At 43.9% G+C, this 22,565-nt stretch overlaps 1 protein-coding gene across 2 annotated transcripts in view; it reads right to left on the reverse strand.

Annotated features, from left to right (window-relative positions):
• Nucleotides 1–4,159, reverse strand: part of SRGAP1 (SLIT-ROBO Rho GTPase activating protein 1) — a 306,717-nt gene extending 302,558 nt beyond the window's left edge. The window contains exon 1 of one of the 2 annotated variants that reach the window (XM_055249639.2): nt 2,938–4,159. In XM_055249639.2, the coding sequence (XP_055105614.1) occupies nt 2,938–3,004 (67 nt within the window). In that variant the 5' untranslated portion in view covers nt 3,005–4,159. The remainder of the gene's footprint in view (nt 1–2,937) is intronic. The other variant, XM_055249640.2, reaches the window with a different exon arrangement.
• Nucleotides 4,160–22,565: the final 18,406 nt, after the last annotated feature.

The following is a 22,565-nucleotide window of genomic DNA, read 5'->3' on the forward strand; positions in this document are numbered from 1 at the left end:
AAAGTGCTAGGATTACAGGTGTGAGCCACCGTGCCTGGCCTAGACTTATGTCTTAATGAGTCTCACACAGCCAGGTTTTCCTTCAGCAATAGAACAGAATTTTTTTTTAAATCATCAGATAAAGTTCCTGACTGTAATTTAAAAAGTAGGCTGTTCCAAATACATATACCTTTATTTGTTTATTTATTTATTAGACAGAGTCTCACTATGTTACCCAGACTGAAGTGCAGTGATGTGATCTTGGCTCACTGTAACCTCTGCCTCCTGGGTTCAAGTGGAACCACAGGCACACTGGGACCACAGACGTGTGCCACCACACCTAGCTAATTTTTGTATTTTTTGGTAAAGATGTGGTTTCTCTTTTTTTTTTTTTTGAGACGGAGTCTTGCTCTGTCGCCCAGGCTGGAGTGCAGTGGCGCGATCTCGGCTCACTGCAAGCTCCGCCTCCCGGGTTCACGCCATTCTCCTGCCTCAGCCTCTCCGAGTAGATGGGACTACAGGCGCCCGCCACCACGCCCGGCTAATTTTTTGCATTTTTAGTAGAGACGGGGTTTCACCGTGGTCTCGATCTCCTGACCTCGTGATCCACCCGCCTCGGCCTCCCAAAGTGCTGGGATTACAGGCGTGAGCCACCGCGCCCGGCCAAGATGTGGTTTCTCTACCAAAATGTTGGCCAGGCTGGTCTTGAACTCCTGACCCCAAGTGATCCGCCTGCCTCAGCCTCCCGGAATGCTGAGATTACAGGCATGCACCACTGCACCTGGTCCCAAAACACATACCTTTAAATAACAGACTAACACTCTGCAAGGGTACAGAAAAACCAGAGTCTTGTCTCCCATGCTGTCCTTACTAAGGGGCCTACTCTCCCTGCATTGGACAGCTGGCCTCATGTACTATTTATCTGTTATTTTTCTCCCACTCTCTTCTTGATTTGCCCAGAAGTACCAGGTGAATTTGTGCCATTTAATGCGTATGTGATCTGACTCCATGATATTCCGTTATTCCTATGTTTGTGTATGGATGTAGTGATCTAGGTTAGATACTGGATGTGTAGGTTATTGCAGGAGGAGGTAAAGCCTGGACACAGGGCAGGGCAGGTGCAGTGAAGAGTCCTAAAGCAGCCTAGGGACTCGTAGGTGTGCGGAAGGGAGAAGTGTTGAAGGAAATAGGGATAAGGTCACTCTCTGTGGGATAGACTTAGTTCCAAATGTGATTTTCACCATGTTCATGATTTTTCTTCCATTTCAATTTGATAGACACATTGCAACACATCCCATTTCGCTGATTTTCAAATAAGGACTTCATCACTGGCAAGTGACCTTACAGCAAAGATAAAGAAATCAACATTTGGAAGTGCATTTGCCAATTAGTGCTCTAGGCGGCAGAAAAACCAGACTGCCACCCCTTGAAGACCTGCCACAAAGAGCCATGTGGAAAAACTGCACAGAGAAATGGTGGTTGTGAACAAGAGTACTGCCTTGGAATGAAAGGTTTTAGGCTATGGGCTATGTTGGATTCACTGAAAAAAGAAAGGTTAGTCTCATTAGAAAGTTTACCTGGCTCTAAGAAAATAATTACTTATCTGCTAACACAACTTCCACAGCAATGAAACAAGTTCCCGTAAGTATAAATTATCATAATTCCAAGCAGACAAAAATCTGTGTCTCCTGAACAATGTTTAGCTTAACTCCATTATAGGGGTCGGCCTAAAGATAACCTAAGTTATCTTGCATATTGTGTCTGCCATGTTCACAATGAGTTGGTCTGGGTTCACACTGGATGATACAGGATTTCTCCACCAGGTCCTCTCACAGGACTCCAGGCATTTTTACAACTTGACCACACAAAAGAACACTCAGGCTGCTCCTCCCTTGCTCAAGGGAAGTACAGTAATGCCTCTCTCCATAGCCCTTTCATAAGACTGTGCATAGACAAACACAGGTGTGTACACAGCAATCTTTATGAACTTTGCATTGAATGTGTCAAAGAACAGCGGCGATCCCAACATTCCATCCATTGTCTCAATCAGGAAAGCTACTCCTGAGACCTCAGGAAAGAGGAGGAAGAAATTCAACTGACATAAATGTTTACGAAACACTTCAGTAACAAAACAAAATACTTGTATTGGAGAGAAAATATATATTTTTTTAATCACAAGGCATAGAAAGTAAAAATAATTAATCAGCCTTAATTAGGTTTCCTTCATTAGTTGACAATGTAAATGGATTGAAACTAGTACGGAAATATTCAAACCTTCATTTTACATGCAAGTGGCTTCCAGCAAATGATAAAGCAATATTCCCATGTGAGTGTGAAAGATGGCAATGAATTCTGGCCCATTATAAAGGAAGAGTCAGATTCCACTAGTCATTGCTTCGTTTAACTGCCAGGCTTTTAGGGAGCTATTTAATAAAAGGCGGACTCGCCCTAATAAATTGTGAGCGGTGTAAATAGGTAAGCGGTGTAAATATCTGAAATAGCCTGCACTCAATGAGGTTGTAGACCGCTTGGGGTTCACAGACTTTACAAAAATGATTCCGTAAAAAAATTACGTAGTGACAATCCTACCATTTTTAAAAAGAATAACGATGGTGATAATAAGAGCTGGACAGGATCCTCCACTGCTGCCTGCTTCCCATATAAGTTGCCCAGCTGAAGGTGGTTAAGTTAAAGCCAGTTCTCTCCCCATTAGAGATGCGGGCTGGCAGCTGGCGGGGGGATGTCACCCAGTTTCCAGCTTCCCGTGGGTTTGACGGGACTGGGATTGCAACTGGGAACTAAATGGCTTGTAGGAAGCCCAGGGGGTGGCTCAGGCAGGGCTCGAGCTGTCCCCTCACCACCTTCCTCCTACGCAGACACCAAGTTAGAAACGCAACTCCACGAGCACAATGACAAGAAGGCACACAAAAGGAGCACGGCAGCCGCTCCCATCCTTACCTTTGACTTGACTTTCATATTCGGCTATGATCTCTTTGTCCTTCTTGAATCGGCTCGGGGTGGACATTATCCAGCTGTTCCGGGTTTGCTTTCAATGGGCAAGTTTTGTTCAGTGGTCACAACCCGTTCTCCTTGGAGAGGCAGAGTTGTACTCCCACACGCAGGCAATCCAGAGGCAGCGCCGACCCGAGGGAAGGGAGGAGGGAGAGGAGAAGTAGGAGGAGGAGGGGAAAAGGAGCGTGTAGAGAGGACTAGATTAGCCCGGGCGCTGGCACCATACTCTCGGAATTGAGCTCCGTCGGTGATCCCAGGGAATCCCCGGGATCGGGGCTGGAAAGGCCAGACGCTCAGGCAAACTCCAGCCAGCGAGTGGCGGGGAACGTCCCCCTGCCCACCTCGCCGGGAGCCGGGCCACTTCCTCTACGGCCGCTGGGCGGGCGCGGGGCTCGCGCCGGCGCTTCGCACCATTGTTCGAGACCCGCACCGGGCGCCCGGGACAGGGCCAGCGGCGGAGGGCAGGCGCTGGGAACGCGCCCAGCTCGGGCGCCACAACCCTCCTTTCCTGCCTCCAGCCGCCGGCTCCGGCGCTCAATGGTCCCGCCCGGGCTGGGGATGCTGCTGCCACGGCCGCCGCTCCTCTGCCCGCAGACACTGCCGCTACAGCTCGGCAGGCGAAAGGAATCGCAATCCCAACGCGAGTCGCCGCTGCTGCTGAGACGGTGAAGGCGGCGACGCTCAGACGCGCCCTGGGCACAGCCCCGGCGGAGTTTAGGTCTCCAGAGCCGGCGCCGAGAGGGGCCTCTGCCTCCCTGGCCGCGGTGCGCCGAGGCTGCCTTTCTCTGTGTCCCCCTTTCCGCTGCTGCCCCCAGGAGGCCGCTAGTGACAGGCACACTCGCACACGCACGCGGGAGCCGCGCCCCCGGCGGCCGCAAAGTTGAGGGTGCGCACACGGTTCGCGACTCGCGGGCGCCCGGCTAGCGATCTGCGGGCGGCGGCTGCTCGGGGCTCCGCCAGGCGGGGCCGGGCTCGCGGGAGCCGACCGCGTTCCGGCCTGTGCCCTTCTCTGTCCAAGCCCCCGCCCCTGCTCCCCTAGGAAACGCCTGGCTGGTCCGGGAAGATGGATGCCTCTTGTGGCCAACCGCAGCCCAGCCCCGCGCGCCGAACCCAGGAGGCCATGGGCGGCTGCCGCCGCACCTCCCTCCGCCGGGGCCTCGCACCTCCCTCCGCCGGGGCCTCGCACCTCCCTCCGCCGGGCCCTCGCACCTCCCTCCGCCGGGGCCTCGCACCTCCCTCCGCCGAAGCCCAGCTCCGCCGCTGGCTGAGGTCGCGGCTCCGGCTGCAGGAAAACCCCTTCCTGACCTGAGGGACCGCCTTCTGGCACTGGCGGGGGCTCTAGTGGGGCTTTTGCCAGAATCTAATGGGGAAGTCCAGAGTTGGATGTATCCATGACACAAAGGGATGTTACTCCGAGACGCTTGACCCCAGTAGAAAAACTGAACACTGAATTGTGAATGACCTGGCTGTTAATCCAAAGAGCGCGAAGCTCTTCAATCGAGGCGGAGAAAAACACCCACCTTGAACACCATACCTCTATTCCTACAAGTAGCTAGGGAAGCTAGGATGGTGGGAAAGCGATGGTATGGGAATAGGTCACACTTAACAGCGTTGTTAGCTTATTTATTTACTAAACTCCAGATTTTATTCCAATTTTACCAATTTTTTCCACTAGTGTCGTTTTTTCTGTTCCAAGATCCAACACAGGACACCACATTGCACTTAGTAGTTTTACGGTTGTTTTTGTTTTTGTTTTTTGTTTTTTTGTTTTTGTTTTTTGGGGTTTTTTTTGAGACGGGGTCTCACTCTCACCCAGGCTGAAGCATAGGGGCACGATCTCCGCTCACTGCAACCTCCGCCTCGTGGGTTCAAGTGATTCTCCTGGCTCAGCCTCCAGGGTAGTTGCAACTACAGGCGCCCGCCACCATGCCTGGGTAATTTTTGTATTTTTAGTAGAAACAGGGTTTTGCCATGTTGACCAGGCTGGTCTTGAACTCCTGACCTCAAGTGATCCTCTCCCCTCGGTCTCCCAAAGTGCTGGGATTACAGGTGTGAGCCACAGCGCCCGGCCACGTTTTTAATAGATACCTTTTACAAGATCTATTGTGTCTAGTCTCTTTTTGTTTGTTTGTTTGTTTTCATTTTCGTACAGACGGGGCTCTCCCTATGTTGTCCAGGCTGTTCTCAAACTCTAGTCTCTTTTTGAACAATATAACGAAGAATTTGCCTTGCCATCCTCATGGTTCGGGTGTTATTTGTGTTAAGTACTTTAAATCCATCCTTGCCAGCCTTTTAATTTTTTTTTATTATTTTTATTTTTTTGTAGAGACGAGGCCTTGCTCTGTTGCCCAGGCTGGTCTCAACCTCCTGGCCTCAAAAGATTCTGGTCGGGCACGGTGGCTCACGCCTGTAATCCCAGCACTTTGGGAGGCTGAGGTGGGCAGATCACAAGGTCAAGAGTTCGAGACCAGCCTGGCCAACATGGTGAAACCCCATCTCCACTAAAAATATAAAAATTAGCTGGGCATGGTGGCATGTGCCTATAATCCCAGCTACTCAGGAGGCTGAGGCAGGAGAATCGCTTGAACCCAGGAGGTGGAGGTTGCAGTGAGCCAAGGTTGTACCACTGCACTCCAGCCTGGGCGACAGAGGGAGACTCCTTCTCAAAAAAAAAAAAAAAAAAAAAAAAAAAAGATCCTCCGACCTCAGCCTCCCAAAGCACTAGGATTACAAGCATCAGCCACCACACCTGGTTTTGTTAGCCTTTTTGACTCACACCACTTGAGATATTTACTGACTCCTTTCAAATCAATTATCAAATATTATGGGCCTGATTTATCAAAATGATGTGTCCAAAGATATGTCCCCTATCAAGTGTTTTCCCCGCAAGATCTAAAGAAAGTAGAGACTTTTAGACTTTGATCATTCTTTCATGTATCCAGTGATCAGCTCTCCAGTTTTTAACTGTGTGCCAAACACCAAGCTAGGAACTAGGGATTCAAAGATTAAGACTGCCGGAAAGGATCATACAGTCTATTACTATATAAATAAATAATTACAAGCAGTACAATAATGCTGTAAGAGAGAGAAATCCTCCCAGTCTTGGGAGCACTGGGGATGGAAAAACAGACTGCATAAGAGGATTGGGTGTAAGAGTTCACAGAGGAGTGGTTTTGAGCTGGATTTAAAGGATGAATAGTAAGCAGCTGGCAACTCTAGGGAGGAAAAGGGATGCATTCCAGGGAAAAGGAAGAGTGTTATACTCTAGAGGAATTGCAAACAGAGTGACAAGATATCTTCCACTGAGATACCAGATCTCTGATAGATGGTGAAAAATAATGTAAAAAATTGTAATATATGTATATGCATGTGTCAGCTGATAGTATGTGGGTATGTGGACATCGTTAATCACACTGCTTTTTAAAAATTTAATTTTTAGCAAGTTTTTTTACTTTATAACAACAGAATATATGTAAAGAAAATATGCCAATTTTTTTTTTTTTAGTTTTTTTTTTTAGTCTTTTTTTCGTTTTACCACACAGGCGGTTATACTATGGCACCCCTGGCTGCCCTAATTTCACATGGAGCTGTCTTATGTAAGAGTGTATGGTGAAGAGAAAGCAGAGGCTGGAAAGGAAGGTCAGGGCCAGCTGGGAGAGTCCTCCTGTGCCATGCTAAGATCTTGGACACAGTTCTGCAGACAGCAGGGAGCCTTTTAAGTAGAGAAGTATCACGATCAGATTTGTGTTTTATAAAGATAACTGTTGGCAGTGTAGAAGGATGGGTTAGCCATAGAGAAAGAGACCAGGCAGGCAGCCCACTTAGGTGATAATCATAGTCACATCTAAATGGGATTCATATCCATGGTGCTGTTGGGATTTGCTTCATATTTGCACCTGGGAAGCACAAGTTGACAGCAGAGATTGCAGCACCTAGAAATGACTTGTTGCCTGAGTCTAGACCTAAACCAGTGTGTTGCAAACAAGCCCCAGAGACAGGGTGCCCAGAGGTGAATCCTAAATCTGCTGTTTCCTAAGGGATCTGGTAAAAATTACTATTTCTCTCCAGGCTTTAGTTTGTAAAATGGGTTACAAACTATCCTTATCTGTAAAATTGGTTAATGCCTAAGTCCTGGGGATGTTATGAGCACTTACTGAGATAAACTCTTAAGAGTACTTGTAGGCCATGGTATACACCCAGTGAGTATTGGTTATCATTACTATTATTATCTTAGTTTTACTCTTCCTAATAGAAAGCTATCTAAAATCAGAGATAGGCTGGGCGTGGTGGCTCATGCCTGTAATCTAAACACTTTGGGAGGCTGAGGTGGGAGGATTGCTTGAGCCCAGGAGTGCAAGACCAGCCTCATTTCTACAAAGAATAAATAAAGGTCAGAGATAATATTTCATCTTTAATTTTATTGTGGTGTCCAATACACAGTCAATAAAATGTATTGAGTATTAGTGCCACCATTAGTAGGCCACCATTTTATTGTTTTTGAAGATGGAATATACCCACTAAGGTGAGAATTTTGCACATATTCTCAGAAGAACCCTACATGGCGGACACCATTGTCCTCATTTTACAGATGAGAATCTGGAGGCTCAGAAAGCTCAGTAAATGTCTGGCCTGGCAGGGTCAGAATTCCAGTTCACATCAGCCTGTCTCCAAAGTGGGTACTCTTTCCAATTTTCCATTCCGCTTCCTATGAATTTATGATTCCTGTAAACATGTGAAGTGAGTTCAAATAAGTAAAATGTGTGTGACTGAGTCATGGGTTTCTGTTGGTGAATCTCTTTTCTAATCCAGCCGTTTAGTGTAATTAACAGGTCAATTAGTGTTTCCATTATTTTCTTTTAACTTTTTTTTTTTTGACACAGAGTCTCACTTGCCCAGGTTGGAGTGCAGTGGCTGCAGCTCACTGCAGCCTCACCTCCTGGGTTCAAGTGATTCTCCTGCCTCAGCCTCCCAAGTAGCTGGGACTACAGGCACGCACCACCACACCCGGCTAATTTTTGTATTTTTAGTAAGATGGGATTTCACCATGTTGGCCAGGCTAGAGTCGAGCTCCTGGCCTCAGGTGATCCGCCCATCTAGGCCTCCCAAAGTGCTGGGATTACAGGCATGAGCCACCGCGCCCAGCCAGTATTTCCATAATTTTCTTTTTTCAGATTTTCTTTATCTTTCCCATAGTTAAGAACCCATTTCAGTTTACAAAGTTGGGTATGGAGAATGCCTGTGATTTAAAATCCAGAAAGCCAGGGTGACCCAAGTTTGGGAGACAGGTTGCCTGGTTCTGGCTCTCACACCATTTCTCTGTGACTTTGCTCCACCTTGTGGTAGCTCTTTTCTAGCTACAAAACAAGAAAGACTGCACTTGGCCCCAAAAAACCTGCCTCTCCCCTGCCACACTCCCATTCTTTAGGGACATGTGAGAAATCTGGAGTGCCTGATGGTTGGGACCACTGCTACATACTAATCCACTCTGTTGTCTAGCATGGTCCTTTTTAGACTGCCCCCAAATTTCCATATGTAGAAGTTAATTTACCACTTGACCATATGCCCTGGGATAAGTAAGAGTATGCACGGGGGTCCCTATAGCCACAAAATAAATCATGCACCCTACTGCAGCATCACTTTGGCTCAGAGGTAAATAATTAAAATTATTTTCTAAAAATTAACACAAATATTTTAAAGAGTCAATGCCAAATTCACACAGGTGTTTTTGTTTGTTTGTTTTGTGGATTTTTTTTTTTTTTTTTTTGAGACAGATTCTCACTCTGTCACCCAGGCTGGAGTACAGTGGCACAATCACCTACCAGGTTCAGGCAATCTTCCTACCTCAGCCTCCTGAGGAGCTGGGACTACAAGTGTGCACCACCACACCTGGCTAATTTTTGTATTTTTTTTGGTAGAGACCAGATTTCACCACATTGCCCAGGCTGGTCTTGAACTCCTGAGTTCAAGCAATCCGCCTGCCTCAGCCTCCCAAAGTGCAGGATTACAGGCATGAGCCACCAGGCCTGACTAGCTGTAGTACTAGCCTTTAAGAATTTCATGTCTGGAGCCGGGCATGGTGGCTCATGCCTGTAATCCCAGCACTTTTGGAGGCCGAGGCGGACAGATCATCCGACATTGGGAGTTAGAGACCAGCCTGACCAACATGGAGAAACCCCGTCTCCACTAAAAATACAAAGGTAGCCAGGCGTGGTGGCCATGCCTGTAATCTCAGCTACTCCAGAGGCTGAGGCGGGAGAATCGCTTGAACCCAGGAGGCAGAGGTTGCAGTGAGCCAAGATTGCGCCATTGCACTCCAGCCTGGGCAACAAAAGCGAAACTCTATCTCAAAAAAAAAAAAAAAAAAAAAAACGAATTTCATGTCTGAAATGGGCCATTCTGCTACTCCTCTTAACATAAAGGATACACTCTCCCCTGCCAATATCCTAGGTTTTATTTCTGGATCCAGCCAGAGCTTCAGAATACAGATTGCTCTGCACACCTATCTCATATTGTCTTGATTCTGTAACCCTTTGGCTTCTCAAATTATTTGCAGTATTGGTTTCAGTGGATTGCATTTTGGTATCATGTCTTGGGACAATGTGTTATCAAATATGACCTTACCATTGATCGCATACATCAGAATCACTTTGGGAATGTGTTTCAAATTTGGACACATGGGACCTACTTTACACTTTTTAAAGTGACACTTCTCAACTTTGATGTGCATACAAATCACCTGGAGATCTTACTAAAATGCAGTTCTGATTTCTTCTGGAATGAGGCCTAAGATCCTGCTTTTTTCATAACCTCCTACGCCATGTCAATAATGCTGTCATAAAGACCACATGTGGAAGAGCAAGGAAACATTAGGGTCTGAATTTTGGGTGCCTGGGAAGTTCTCATGTGATTCTTATGCATGAGAATCTTTGCTCAAGGCTAAGGGATATTAAAATAATATCCTTATAAAAGATTTGCTACATTTACTCAAGTAACACTGAGGACATTGTCAATAATTTTGTTTCAATTTAATGTGTCTCTAAGAAACTGGACGATTTTCTCAAAGATTATTATTAGTATTATTTTATCTGTAAGATAGAGATAATTACTCTAACAGGTTGTGGTAGGCACTAAATGTGAAGTATATATAAAGCACTTAGCACCAAGTCTGGTACAAATAAATATTGGTTGTCATTGTCATTGGTATTACTTCGATGTAGAATGAGAAGGTCTAAATTTATAGTAAAATCATTGCAGTTTTCGAGGACCTTGTAGCTTATTTATCTGTCCTATTTACCTTCTTGTTGGAATCTTCTATGTTAGTTGAGGATTTCTTTGATATTAATGGGCTTGCTTTGTAGCTTATTATTAGCTTACTATACGTCCACACTTTATTATACATTACCTCACATATTTTATAGAACGATTTGTATAGTCTATTCAATTATAATCAACAGATATTTATTATTTATTAAGTTGAACCATGTAACATTGCTGATATTTGATCATTTTTGACATAAAAATGGCAATATTATATTATTCAACCCAACACCATGAGCCCTGCGCTTTGTGATTGGTGTGAACAAAATCCAACAATAAAAACCCACTTCTGAATAGATTTGTGCAGGGTTCAACTGCACAAATCTAGGGAAATCCCATTCATTCATAGGTTGGATTAGTCCAGTGCAGTTTGCCAGATAGTCAATCAATAAATATTAATTATTGTTTTAAAAGAAACTTGGCCTGTAATTTTACAGCAGCTTGTCTAAATGGACCGTATAAATATCCATTTTCCCTCTTTTGGCAGTAGAATAGTAAAGACAAGCTGTCAAATGATCTTGCCAATTCCATTCTGATGCACTTTCCCTGGCAGAAAAGAGGATGGAATGAAACAATAAAGGTGAGTTTCGATGAGGCCCTGAAAGGATTGGTGCAGGAGAGGCTGATGAAAGACAGGCGAAGAGAGAAAGGACAGAAAAGAAAGAGGTAAAGAAATGGAATGTCACAGAGAGAAAAGGCAAAAGAGAGCAATGAAATGAATGATTATTCAAAAATATTCAATTGTATAATTTAGCTCCTCTCCCCCCAAAAAAAACTTGTCTCTGATTTTCAAGAAAACTATTTAAAGCTAAAATAAAGCAGGGCTTTACACTCTTTTATTTTGTTTCAGTGAGGCTGCTCTATAATATTTTTAGCCATCTGCTCAAAAATCACCTGTTTCCACTTTGCACAAATCATTGTTAAAACAGAATTTGCTTTGCCTAATCTCGTATTAATAACTTCTAAACACCCACACATAACAGCCTTCTCATCAGAGCTACTATTTTCTGCTTTTGAAATTCTACTACAGCTTCCCATGTGGCTCTGCACAGTATAAGCAGAATATGAATATTCAATGAACCCATCCTGATGAAAGTGTTAAATCCCATCACTTATACAAAAAAAAGATTGTATTATTACTCAGAGGAAAACAGCCAAAGTTAGACAAGAAATGGCAGTTGTAATTCAGTTGTCAGAGTTAGAGATAAATTGGTATATAAAGCAAGCTGTAACAAAAGATTTATTATACCAAGAAATACATGTATCTCTCTAATGCTTATATTTTAGGAAATAAATGACAGACTCCTTCTTTTCTTGCCATTATACTTTGGCAGCAGACATTTTGAGGCTGCCTAATTCTGTCACCTCTTCTACAAAGAAACAGTCTGTGGCGTTATTCCTCATTTTACACACAGATCTGCTGCTGGTGACTGTGCAAGGGAAATCTAGGGTTGGTAGAGTCCTATTTAAATGTAACAGAGACATTTGTTATTTGAAAGAATCTCATGGTATCTATCGCCTTTTGTAAAGGAAAGAACATTTTTGGAAAACAATTATCACCTGTCCTAGATTTTTGGTATAAATTTGAATTCTTATGAAGTAGTTCTTTCTTTAAATTAGCTATTCTCAAACCAATCAGAACCAATGCTTTCTTATAGAAATAAAAGCAATAAATTATTGCATTTTAAAAGCAGTTTTAAGTTTACAGAAAAATTGGGCAGAAAGTACAAGAGAGTTCCCATAAACTTCCTTACCCTGCCACTTCCCCTATTATAAACATCTTGTGGTTGTGTGATACATTTGTTACAATTGATGAGTCAATATTGATCTATGATTATTAACTGAAGCCCATAGTTTACATTAGGGTTCACTCTTTGTGTTGTGCATTCCATGGATTTTGATAAATGCATAACGACATGTATCCACTAAAACAGTATCATACAGAAGAGTTTCACACTCTACTTTTACAGAATTTGAACACTCCCTCCCACCTTTTTTTTTTGTGTGTGTGGTGGAGTTTCATTCTTGTTGCCCAGGCTGGGGTGCAGTGGTGCATTCTTGTCTCACTGCAAACTCCACCTCCCTCCTAGTTTCAAGCAATTCTCCTGCCTCAGCTTCCTGAGTAGCTGGGACTACAGGCAACCGCCACCATGCCCAGCTAATTTTTTTTTTTTTTTGTATTTTTGGTAGAGATGGGGTTTCACCATATTGGTCAGGCTGGTCTTGAACTCCTGACCTCAGGTGACGCACCCACCTGGGCCTCCCAAAGTGCTGGAATTACAACAGGCGTGAGCCACCACGCCCAACCTGAAATCCCTTTTTATAATAAAAATTTTGTAACGTCTCATGTACTATTCTAAAAGAGAATTTATAGAAAATAAAATGAGACATATGTGGTGGCTCACACCTGTAATCCTAGCACTTTGGGAGGCCAAGGCAAGAGGATCACTTGAGGCCAGGAGTTCGAGAGCAGCCTGGGCAACTTACAGAAACCCCTGTCTCTAGAAAAAAAAATTTAAAAAAACAAAACCAAAACCAAACCAAACAAAAAAGCTAGTTGGGTATGGTTGCACGTACCAGTAGTCTCAGCTACTTGGGAGGCTGAGGCAGGAGGATTGTATGAGCTCAGGAGTTCAAGGCTGCAGTGAGCTAATATTGTGCCATTGCACTCCAGCCTGGGTGACAGAGTGTGACCTTGTCTCTTAGAAAAAAAAAAAAAAGCAAGAAAAAAATGTATCTGTATCTGCCTTGTATTTTTCTTCATAAAGTCAATATAACATTTAACTGTAACATGGACACATTAAGAGAAAGTAACTCATGATTAAATGATATATATTTAAATATGCAAATACTCAGATCCACTATAATAGAAAACTTAATGAAGCAGTCAGAGGCTTCTACCTACTTATAATTAATAAATTTTGATATAAGAGAAGCAGGGCAGGCATGGTGGATGGCACCTGTAATTCTAGCATTTTGGGAGGCCCAGGTGGGCAGATCACTTGAGCCCAGGAGTTTAAGACCAGGCTGGGCAACACAGTGAAACCCCATCTCTACAAAAAATCAAAAAATTAGCCGGGTGTGGTGGCGTTTGCCTATAGTCCTAGCTACATCAGACACCGGAGGCTGAGGCCGAAGGATTGCCTGAGCCCACGAGCAACACAGTGACACCCTGTCTCAGAGAGAGAGAGAGAGAAAGAGAGAATCAGACCAGAATATACTCTAAAAAAAGAGAGAGAGAAAGAAGTAATAAGACCAGAATATACTCTATACAAGATTTACAAGGGAGGCTGAGGTGGGCAGATCCCTTAAGCTTAGGCATTTGAGACCAGTCTGGGCAACATGGTGAAGCCCAGTCTCTACAAAAAATACAAAAATTAGCTGGGTGTGGTGGTGGGTGCCTGTTGTCCCAGCTCCTCAGGAGGCTGAGGTGGGAGGGTCACTTGAGCCCGGGAAGCAGAGGTTGAAGTGAGCTGAGATTGCACTGCTGCACTCCAACCTGGGCAACAGAGTGAGATCCTGTCTGTGGATCTCAAACAAACCAACAAACAAATGTATAAGGCAATAAAAGACAGAGGTATGTGTGAATGCTTAGATGGTTTAAATCAATATTTCACACACACGAATACCTGGTGGGATAATCTAACATTGGACCCGTCCACTAAATGGCTAATATCCTTTCTTCCTAAAATATTGTGACAAGCCAAAATACCCCCTTACATGTCCAAAAAAGAAGCAATTCAGCTTCCTTTGGCCCCTAAGAAGCAATTCTACTTCTACTGAAAACCACACTATTAAAAGTCTAGTGCAGCTATGGAGACTAGTGTCATCATTGTTTCCTTGGGGCTTTTTTCTGAACAATTTTTCCTGGCCCATCATCTGAATTTTTTGTTTTTTTTTGAGACAGAGTCTCACTTCGTCGTCCAGGCTGGGGTGCAGTGGTGCAATCTCAGCTCACTGCAACCTCTGCCTTCCGGGTTCAAGCAATTCTCGTGCCTCAGCCAGGCGCCACCATGCCTGGCTAATTTTTGTATTTTTGGTAGAGATGAGATTTCACCATGTTGTAAGCTGGTCTCGAACTCCTGACCTCAGGTGATCCGCCCGCCTTGGCCTCCCAAAGTGCTGGGATTACAGGCATGAGCCACTGCACACAGCCTGAATTTTTCTTAAAAGACCTCACAAATCGATGTATGTCTTATTTCATGTGCTGTGGGCCAGCATGTTCTGTAGTGAGGAACCTTCATTCCATGGGTTACAAGATGATCTGTTGGAGTTTGGAAAGACAATATTGCAATGTCTATGTTCTTTATTTAGTTTCTATTTTTGAGTACATTGTATTTTGTAAACAAAGGATTACCATAGTAGTACCTGCATGTAGTTTATAAAAATAAATATGCAGATATTGAGATTGCATGTTCAAAGTTTTTTACTGATGGGGTTATGATAAAAAATAGTTTGCAAATCCCTTTCTATAAGTACATTCAGATACAGAGTAGCAGACACAACTTGTCTTTCACTTTGGCCACATCTTATATCCTTTCAGATTCCCGAGGTACCAGCAGTGATTCTTGTTTTGTTTTGTTGTTGAGATGGAGTCTTACTCTGTTGCCCAGGCTGGACACTATCTCAGCTCACTGCAACCTCCGCCTCCCGGATTCAAGCCATTCTCTTGCCTCAGCCTCCCCAGTAGCTGGGATTACAGGCACCCGCCACTACGCCCAGCTAATTTTTTGTATTTTTTTTTTTTTTTTTTTTGAGACGGAGTCTCGCTCTGTCGCCCAGGCTGGAGTGCAGTGGCGCGCTCTCGGCTCACTGCAAGCTCCGCCTCCCGGGTTCACGCCATTCTCCTGCCTCAGCCTCTCCGAGTAGCTGGGACTACAGGCTCCCGCCACCACGCCCGGCTAATTTTTTTGTATTTTTAGTAGAGACGGGGTTTCACCGTGGTCTCGATCTCCTGACCTCGTGATCCGCCCGCCTCGGCCTCCCAAAGTGCTGGGATTATAAGCGTGAGCCACCGCGCCCGGCCAATTTTTTGTATTTTTAGTAGAGACGGGGTTTTGCCATGTTGGCCACGCTGATCTCAAACTACTGACCTCAGGTAATTCACCGGCCTCGGCCTCCCAAACTGTTGGTATTACAGGCATAAGCCACCGCACCTGGTCCGCAGCGGTGATTCTTGTTATTTTGGGTGAGGTACATTTGTGACAGACATGAGGGCCCTTCATGACTGACCTCTGTAACAACCCAGCCACCACTCCTCCCTGCAATGGCTCCCGCCATACTCAACTCTTACTGTTCCCCCTATGTGTCTTGTACCCCTCAATCACCTTCACGTTTTTACAAGGACTGTGCCTCTGCTTCAAACTGTCAGGGGGGAAAAAGTTTTCTCCTATGCTCTTAGATTCATTCTCTAGAGGTGTGCGAGTTAAACTGATAAAATACAGATTCGCTGGAGGAAAAAGAGTTTATTCGTATGCACATAATAGCTAACAGAAGAAGGAGTTAGCTCCTTCATGGTTAAAGTTAGAGGCTTATATGCCTAATTTAGCAGGAAAAAGGGAATGGGGAGAAGACGTTTCTCTGGGAAGAACCAGTAAGTTCTTTAGGAAAGACAAATGAGATTTTAGGTGAGCAAATGGGAAATAAGAAAGTTGTGATGATGTTTGTTTTTGCAGGTACAAGTGGTCTTTCCATCTTCCTCGTAGCCATGAAAATCCTCTGGAGAAGAGATTTATAGTAGCCCCCTTTCCCAGAAATTGCTGCTTTGGTTCAGGTAAGAAAAGCTCTGAGAGGCTTCTTTCTGCATCCCTTGAGTCTCAACTGTCTTCGGCGTAATCTTCATACCAACTCTGAAGTTCCAAGTGGGTCCCCACAAAACACACACACACAAAACACACACAACACATGCATGCAAACATACACTGTACCCAGCCTACCAACATTGTTTTGCCTGGCTAACATCTTTTCAACATTTATTTATTTATTTATTTATTTATTTATTTATTTATGAGACAGGGTCTTGTTCTGTCGCCTGGCTGAAGTGTAGTGGTGCCAACAAGGCTCACTGCAGCCTCGACCTCCTGGCCTCAAGCAATTCTCTCACTCCAGCCTCCTGAGTAGCTGGACCCATAGGCACATATCACCAAGCCTGGCTAATTTTTTAAAATTTTCTCCTAGGCTCCAAGCCATCCACCTGCCTTGGCCTCCCGAAGTGCTGGGATTACAGGCCTGAGTCACTGTGCCTGGCCTTTTCAACCTTTAAAACTCAGCTATAGCATCATCCTGGGAAAACTTTCCTTAACACCCTTCTCCAGGCCACATTAAGTCCCCTTCCAATTGCTCCCCGGTACCTTAGGTATCATTTGATCAGAGCACTCTCTACACTATGTTCCTGTTATCTATTTGCCTGATCCAGCTTCTGACCTATAAATTGATGAAGCATGCTTGAGTACTGTTCCTGGCATATGGTGGATGCTCAATAAATGTCTATTGAAAACATGAATGGGCCAGGTGTGGTGGCTCATGCCAGTAACCCCAGCACTTTGGGAGTCTGAAGCAGGTGGATCACCTGAGGTCAGGAGTTCAAGACCAGCCTGGCCAACATGGTGAAACCCCGTCTCTACTAAAATATACAAAAATGTAGTGAGTCGTGATGGCACACACCTGTAATCCCAGCTACTCAGAAGGCTGAGGCATGAGAATCGCTTGAACCTGGGAAGTGGAGGTTGCAGTTAGCCAAGATGGCCCCACTGCACTCCTGCTTGGGCAACAGAGTGAGATTCTGTCAAAAAAATGAAAGAAAGAAAAAGAAAAGAAAGGAAAGAAAGAAGGAAGGAAGGAAGGAAGGAAGGAGGGAAGGAAAGAAAGAAAGAAAGGAAAAGAAAGAGAAAAGGAAGGAAGGAAAGAAGAAAGGAAGGAAAGAAAGACTTGTATGAATGGTTATATCATCTGAATATTTGTTCTACCCAAATCTCATATTGAATTGTAATCCCCAGTGCTGGAGGTGGGGCCTGGTAGGAGGTGTTTGGGTCATGGGGCAGATCCCTTACAGCTTGGTGCTTTGTTTGTGATAGTGAGTTCTTGCAAGATCTGGTCATTTAAAACTATGTGCCACCTCCTCTCTGCTGCCTCTCTCTCTCTCTTTCTCTCTCGCTCTCACTTCTGCTTTCCCCATGTGATGTGCCTAGTCCCCTTTCACCTTCTGACATGATTGTAAGCTTCCTGAGACTTCCCTAGAAGCTGAGCAGATGCCAGCACCATGCTCCCTCTAAAGCCTGCAGGACTGTGAGCCGATTAAACCTCTTTTCTCTATAAATCACCCTATCTCAGATATTTCTTTACGGCACTGCAAGAATGTCCTAATACAAACGATAATATCATTTTGGCAAACTGAATAATTTGAATACTGCATTCTTTTCAGAAGACATTCCTTGTATTTAAAAACCAGGCTTGATTAGTTTTTTCTAATTTTTGAGAATTGTGGAATTGTAAATACATATAACATAAAATTTACCATTGTCAATTTATCATTGTCAAGACCAGTGTCAAGAAACATTTACTCCATGTTTTATTCTAGGAGTTTTATGTTTTAGATCTTACACTTAAATCTTTAATCCATTTTGAGTTAATTTTTGTGAGTGGTGTAAGATGGGGTAGACAGATTCTGCCAGTGCCATTGTTGTGTAGGATTAAAGACAGATTCTTGGTGCTTCCTGCTCTGCCATCTTCTCAGAGTCCTTCCCTTAATTAATTTTCATGAGGTTAATATAGCAAAATGAAGAATGATGAACGAAAGGAAAAGATAAAGAGCTGTGGCATGCAGGATGAAAGTAAGATGGATTGCATCTACTGAAATGCCTTTAGCTGGTCTCTGAGAGTGAGATCTGTGAAGTTCTAGGCAACTGTGGTGTTGGAGAAAGAGCCCTCATTGGGAACCAGAAGATCTGAGCTTCGCTTCCAGCTCTGTCGCCTTAACTCTTTGACCCTTTGTATTCTTGCCTATGGAATGAGGAAAGAATATGTAATTTAAGAGCTGTAGACAGAGAAAATGTATTTGAAATGGCACTGTAAACTTCAGAGCACTGTACAGAGAGTGAAGTGATTTATGAAAACAGCACAGGAGAACTTGATTCAACCAGAGACAGAAGTACCAGTCTTTCCAGGCAGTGGAAACATTTTCTGTGAAGGTGCCTGGGGAGACATCAAGCCCTTCAGTAGTTCACTTGCTGGGAATGCATTCTTACTTTTTTTTTCTTTTTTTAAATTTCAATGGGCTTTTGGGGAACAACTGATGTTTGGTTACATGGATAAGTTCTTTAGTGGTAATTTCTCAGATTTTGGCGCACCTATCACCTGAGCAGTGTACGCTGTACCCAATGTGTAGTCTTTTATCCCTCACCTGCCTCCCACCATTTCTCCTGAATCCCCAAAGTTCGTTGTATCATTCTTATGCCTTTGCATCCTCATATCTTAGCTCTCACTTATGAATGAGAACATATGATGTTTGGTTTTCAATTCCTGAGTTACTTCACTTAGAATAATGGTCTCCAGTTCTATCCAGGTTGCTGCAAATGCCATGATTTTGCTCCTTTTTATGGCTAAGTAGTATTCCATGGTATATACATATACTACATTTTCTTTATCCACTCATTGATTCATGGGCATTCTTGGGCTGGTTCTATATTTTTGCAATTGTGAATTGGGAATGCACTCTTTCAATTTAAATTGGAATCACTGGTTTGCTGCAAGTTCTAGCTGAGTTGTATAAACCCAGGGCAAGCAAGCTATCTGGGTAAAACTGGGGTTTCCAGTTCCATTTGTTTACTGTGTATAGGCACAGCCACAAGCTGTGTATTAGTACCTGAGATCACAGTGGAGTATGAGGAGGTAGAGCAAGTAACTGCCAAAGTGGCATGACTCAAGGGTCCCTGAGAAGCTCTTCCACCAAAATGGCTCTCCTATTGGCCTTTCTTCAGTGCTTGGAATCCCTACATTGCTCAATCTCTTTGGTAGGATCCAGCATCCAATTTGGAATAAGAAATCTGGAGCTGTTATCTACGTAAATTTTCTTATTTTTATTTTTTAGAGAGAGGGTCTTACTCTGTCACCCTGGCTGGAGTAGTGGCACAACTGTAGCTCACTGCAGCCTCAAACTCCTGCACTCAAGCAATCCTTCTGCCTCAGCCTCCCAAGTAGTTGGGCCTATGGGTGTACATCACCACATCCAGCCTGTAATTCTTAACTAAGGCTCCACAAGAATCTGTCTTTTCTGTCCCAGAACAACAAAAATAATAAGAACAGTGAATATTCATATAGAAGTACAGATGTGTACCTGTGCAGTTTCAAGTAGTTTATATACATTAACCCATTTCATCTTCATTACTGCCCCATGAATTCCGTGTTACCTTTGTTACCCCATTTTATGGAAGAAGACATAAAGTATGGATTTTATTCATCCGTCATTTAGGTCAGGGTCTGCAGGCAAACCCCCACAGCTAATGACCTCTTGGGAGGAACAACACCTCAACTGGTGCCCCGTGTCAGGAGCAATACCTCAGTATGGAATGTGACAAGGCTTTCCAAAGAGCATATAACTAGTAAGTAGCAAAGCTGGAATCAGAACCAGCTCTTGAGTCTAATACCTAACCACTATGTTGTTGGCTATACAATTGTGAGAATGGAACAGAATATGTAACTGTTTGTTAATTCCCTATCAACAGTTGGTCTGTGCTTCTCCACGCTCCTTCTTATTTAAGAAACTGTGTTTGCTTGCTTTTTAATGTTTCTATTACAGAGTTTGTGGAACTAAACCTTTCCCTCTGAGCTCCCAGTGATTAGATTGTAATTCGATGTCACTATTAGCCGATAAAGTCTTCTCTGAAGGAAGCAAAAAATAAGCCAGAACATCTCCCTTCCTCTGAGTGCCCAACAGTGTGCTCCCTTTTTAGTGGTTACCCACTTGTGTAGCAGTGGCTCAGTGGCAGGTACAGGACAGTCCCTCTCTCATCCACCCTCAAAGACCCCATGAGTGGAGCCAATCCTGAGCCCTGGGCCATTTGGCTCCCTGGAGGCAGAGGACAGGAGCAGAGCAGACAATAGTCACGATTTTGGGTACTCTTGTTTCAAGAAGTAAAGGTAGGTTGAAACCTTTTGTCTGATCTGTGCATTTCTGTATCTCTTAATCTGTACCTAGTTGCAATTAAAAAAAATCAAAGCAAAGCCTGGCTCAGAGTGGAAAGGCAGCCCTAAGTGTGGCAGATCCTGAAATACTTGCATTAAGGCATAAGAGGTCCTTTTTAAAATAAAAATGTCATTGCATAGGAGCAAGATACTAAGCCCTGACAGCTATTCATAGGTATTAAAGCTTAGCTATTATTCATTTATCATACTGCAAAGTCTTTGAGGTGAGGACGGATCTGGGGCAGCGCCCTTTGCCTGGAGAGCAGCTGTGGGTAGACTCTTGGCTTAGTGTTTGCTAGGCACTGGCAGCAGGCTCGCTCCACCCGCGAAGAAGACATGCACTTAAGACAGGAGGAGGTGCTGTTAGCCTTCTCATCCTGCAAGGGCTTAGGTGGGGCTGCCTAGAAGTCATTTTGTCTAAAATGAATTAAATTAAGTGAAATAATGTACATGTAACCCTTTGGAAATTTAAGTTCTGGTCATTATCAGCGTTAGATAAGACACGATAGATAGATCCATAACAACATAAAAGGGAGATTCTGATATAGACACACACACAAAAATTGGAAATTTTATTTAGACAGAATTAAAATTTTATTCTCTCTCACAAATGTGATGTTTTAAAAATGTGGGCTTAGGATGACAGTGCATACTTGAGAAACTTATATAAGGAGACAAAGAAGTGTTTGTTCTAATAAGAGTTCAGGAAAACCTAAGACCGGGGCAGTCAGAAAAGCCATTTGTCTGCTTGGCATTTTTCTTGAGAGGCACGTTGTTGATCCTGTGTTTCATTTCGGGTCTTTGGTTCGTCTGGCTTGCTGTCTTATACCAGAAGAATTGATGACAATGTATCTTGGCTATTGATTGCTGTGCAATCCTGACAGTCAAACAGAGCTGCCTGGGAACTTGGAGCTGGAGGGGCAGGAAAACAAACAGGAATTTTCTTCTTCCACTTACAACATTGCCAAATTTACCCGTTTTCTTAGAATTGAATCTACTACTGAGAGAGTAAAGGAAGGGATTTTTAAGAGAAGCAAGAAAGGGGGGAAAAAAAAGAGTAGGAGTTGGGGGAATTTGAATGGGGAACTAGAATTTTTTTTCTTTTTTTTTTGAGACAGAGTCTCACTCTGTTGCCCAGGCTGGAGAGTTCAGTGGCATGATCTTGGCTCACTGCAACCTCCACCTCCTGGGTTCAAGCAATTCTCATGCCTCAGCCTCCCAGTTTAGCTGGGATTACAAGTGTGCACCACCACAACTGGCTAATTTTTGTAATTTAGTAGAGACAGGGTTTCAGCATGTTGACCAGGCTGGTCTCAAACTCCTGGCCTTAAGTGATCCACTCTCCTTGGCCTCCCAAAGTGCTGGGATTACAGACAGGCATGAGCCACCACACCCGACCATAGAATTCTTTTCAACTAGTCAGGGTGGAAACGAAGTATAAAAGCATGAATAACCTTTTTTTTCCTGGAAACACTTGTCACATCTTGCTCCAAGTTACCATTGACTGGATGAAGGAGGGTGTCTTTCTACAGGCTGAAGAAAATGCACTCATCTATTCATTTATTTAGTAGATACTCATGGATATCTTGCTGAATATGTCACAGCATTTAATATCAGGCACTACATTAAATGCTGGAGCATATGTAGGTAAATAAAACAGATCACTTCCTGCCTTCAAGGAGCTTACAGTCAAGTGCAGGAGATATCTATGAGCAAGGAAACAAATTCTAATAAGCTTTACGGGGTTCTGTGATGGAGAATTAGGAAGCCTTAGATAGGACAGTTGCTGAAGGCCTTTGGGAGGAAATAACATTTGAGCTGAGGTCAGAGCATGGAGTGATGACTGGATGGGGGTTCAGTGGATGGTGGCATCCGAGGCAGAGGGAACACAAAAGCTGAGATGTTGAAAACACTTGATGAATCGATGAAGGTCTACATTTGATTAGGGCCTTGCTTTTAGCACTGATCAAGAAGCAGAACTCCAGGAACACTAAAACCTCAGTGACGAATGGAAACCTTTCCTACTTTTGGGAAATTGAGCTAGCTCATTAGAAAATTCAAGTGATGGGCCAGGTGTG

This window comes from Symphalangus syndactylus, chromosome 17 (genome assembly GCF_028878055.3).
Source record: "Symphalangus syndactylus isolate Jambi chromosome 17, NHGRI_mSymSyn1-v2.1_pri, whole genome shotgun sequence".
In the NCBI taxonomy this organism is placed as follows: Eukaryota; Metazoa; Chordata; class Mammalia; order Primates; family Hylobatidae; genus Symphalangus; species Symphalangus syndactylus.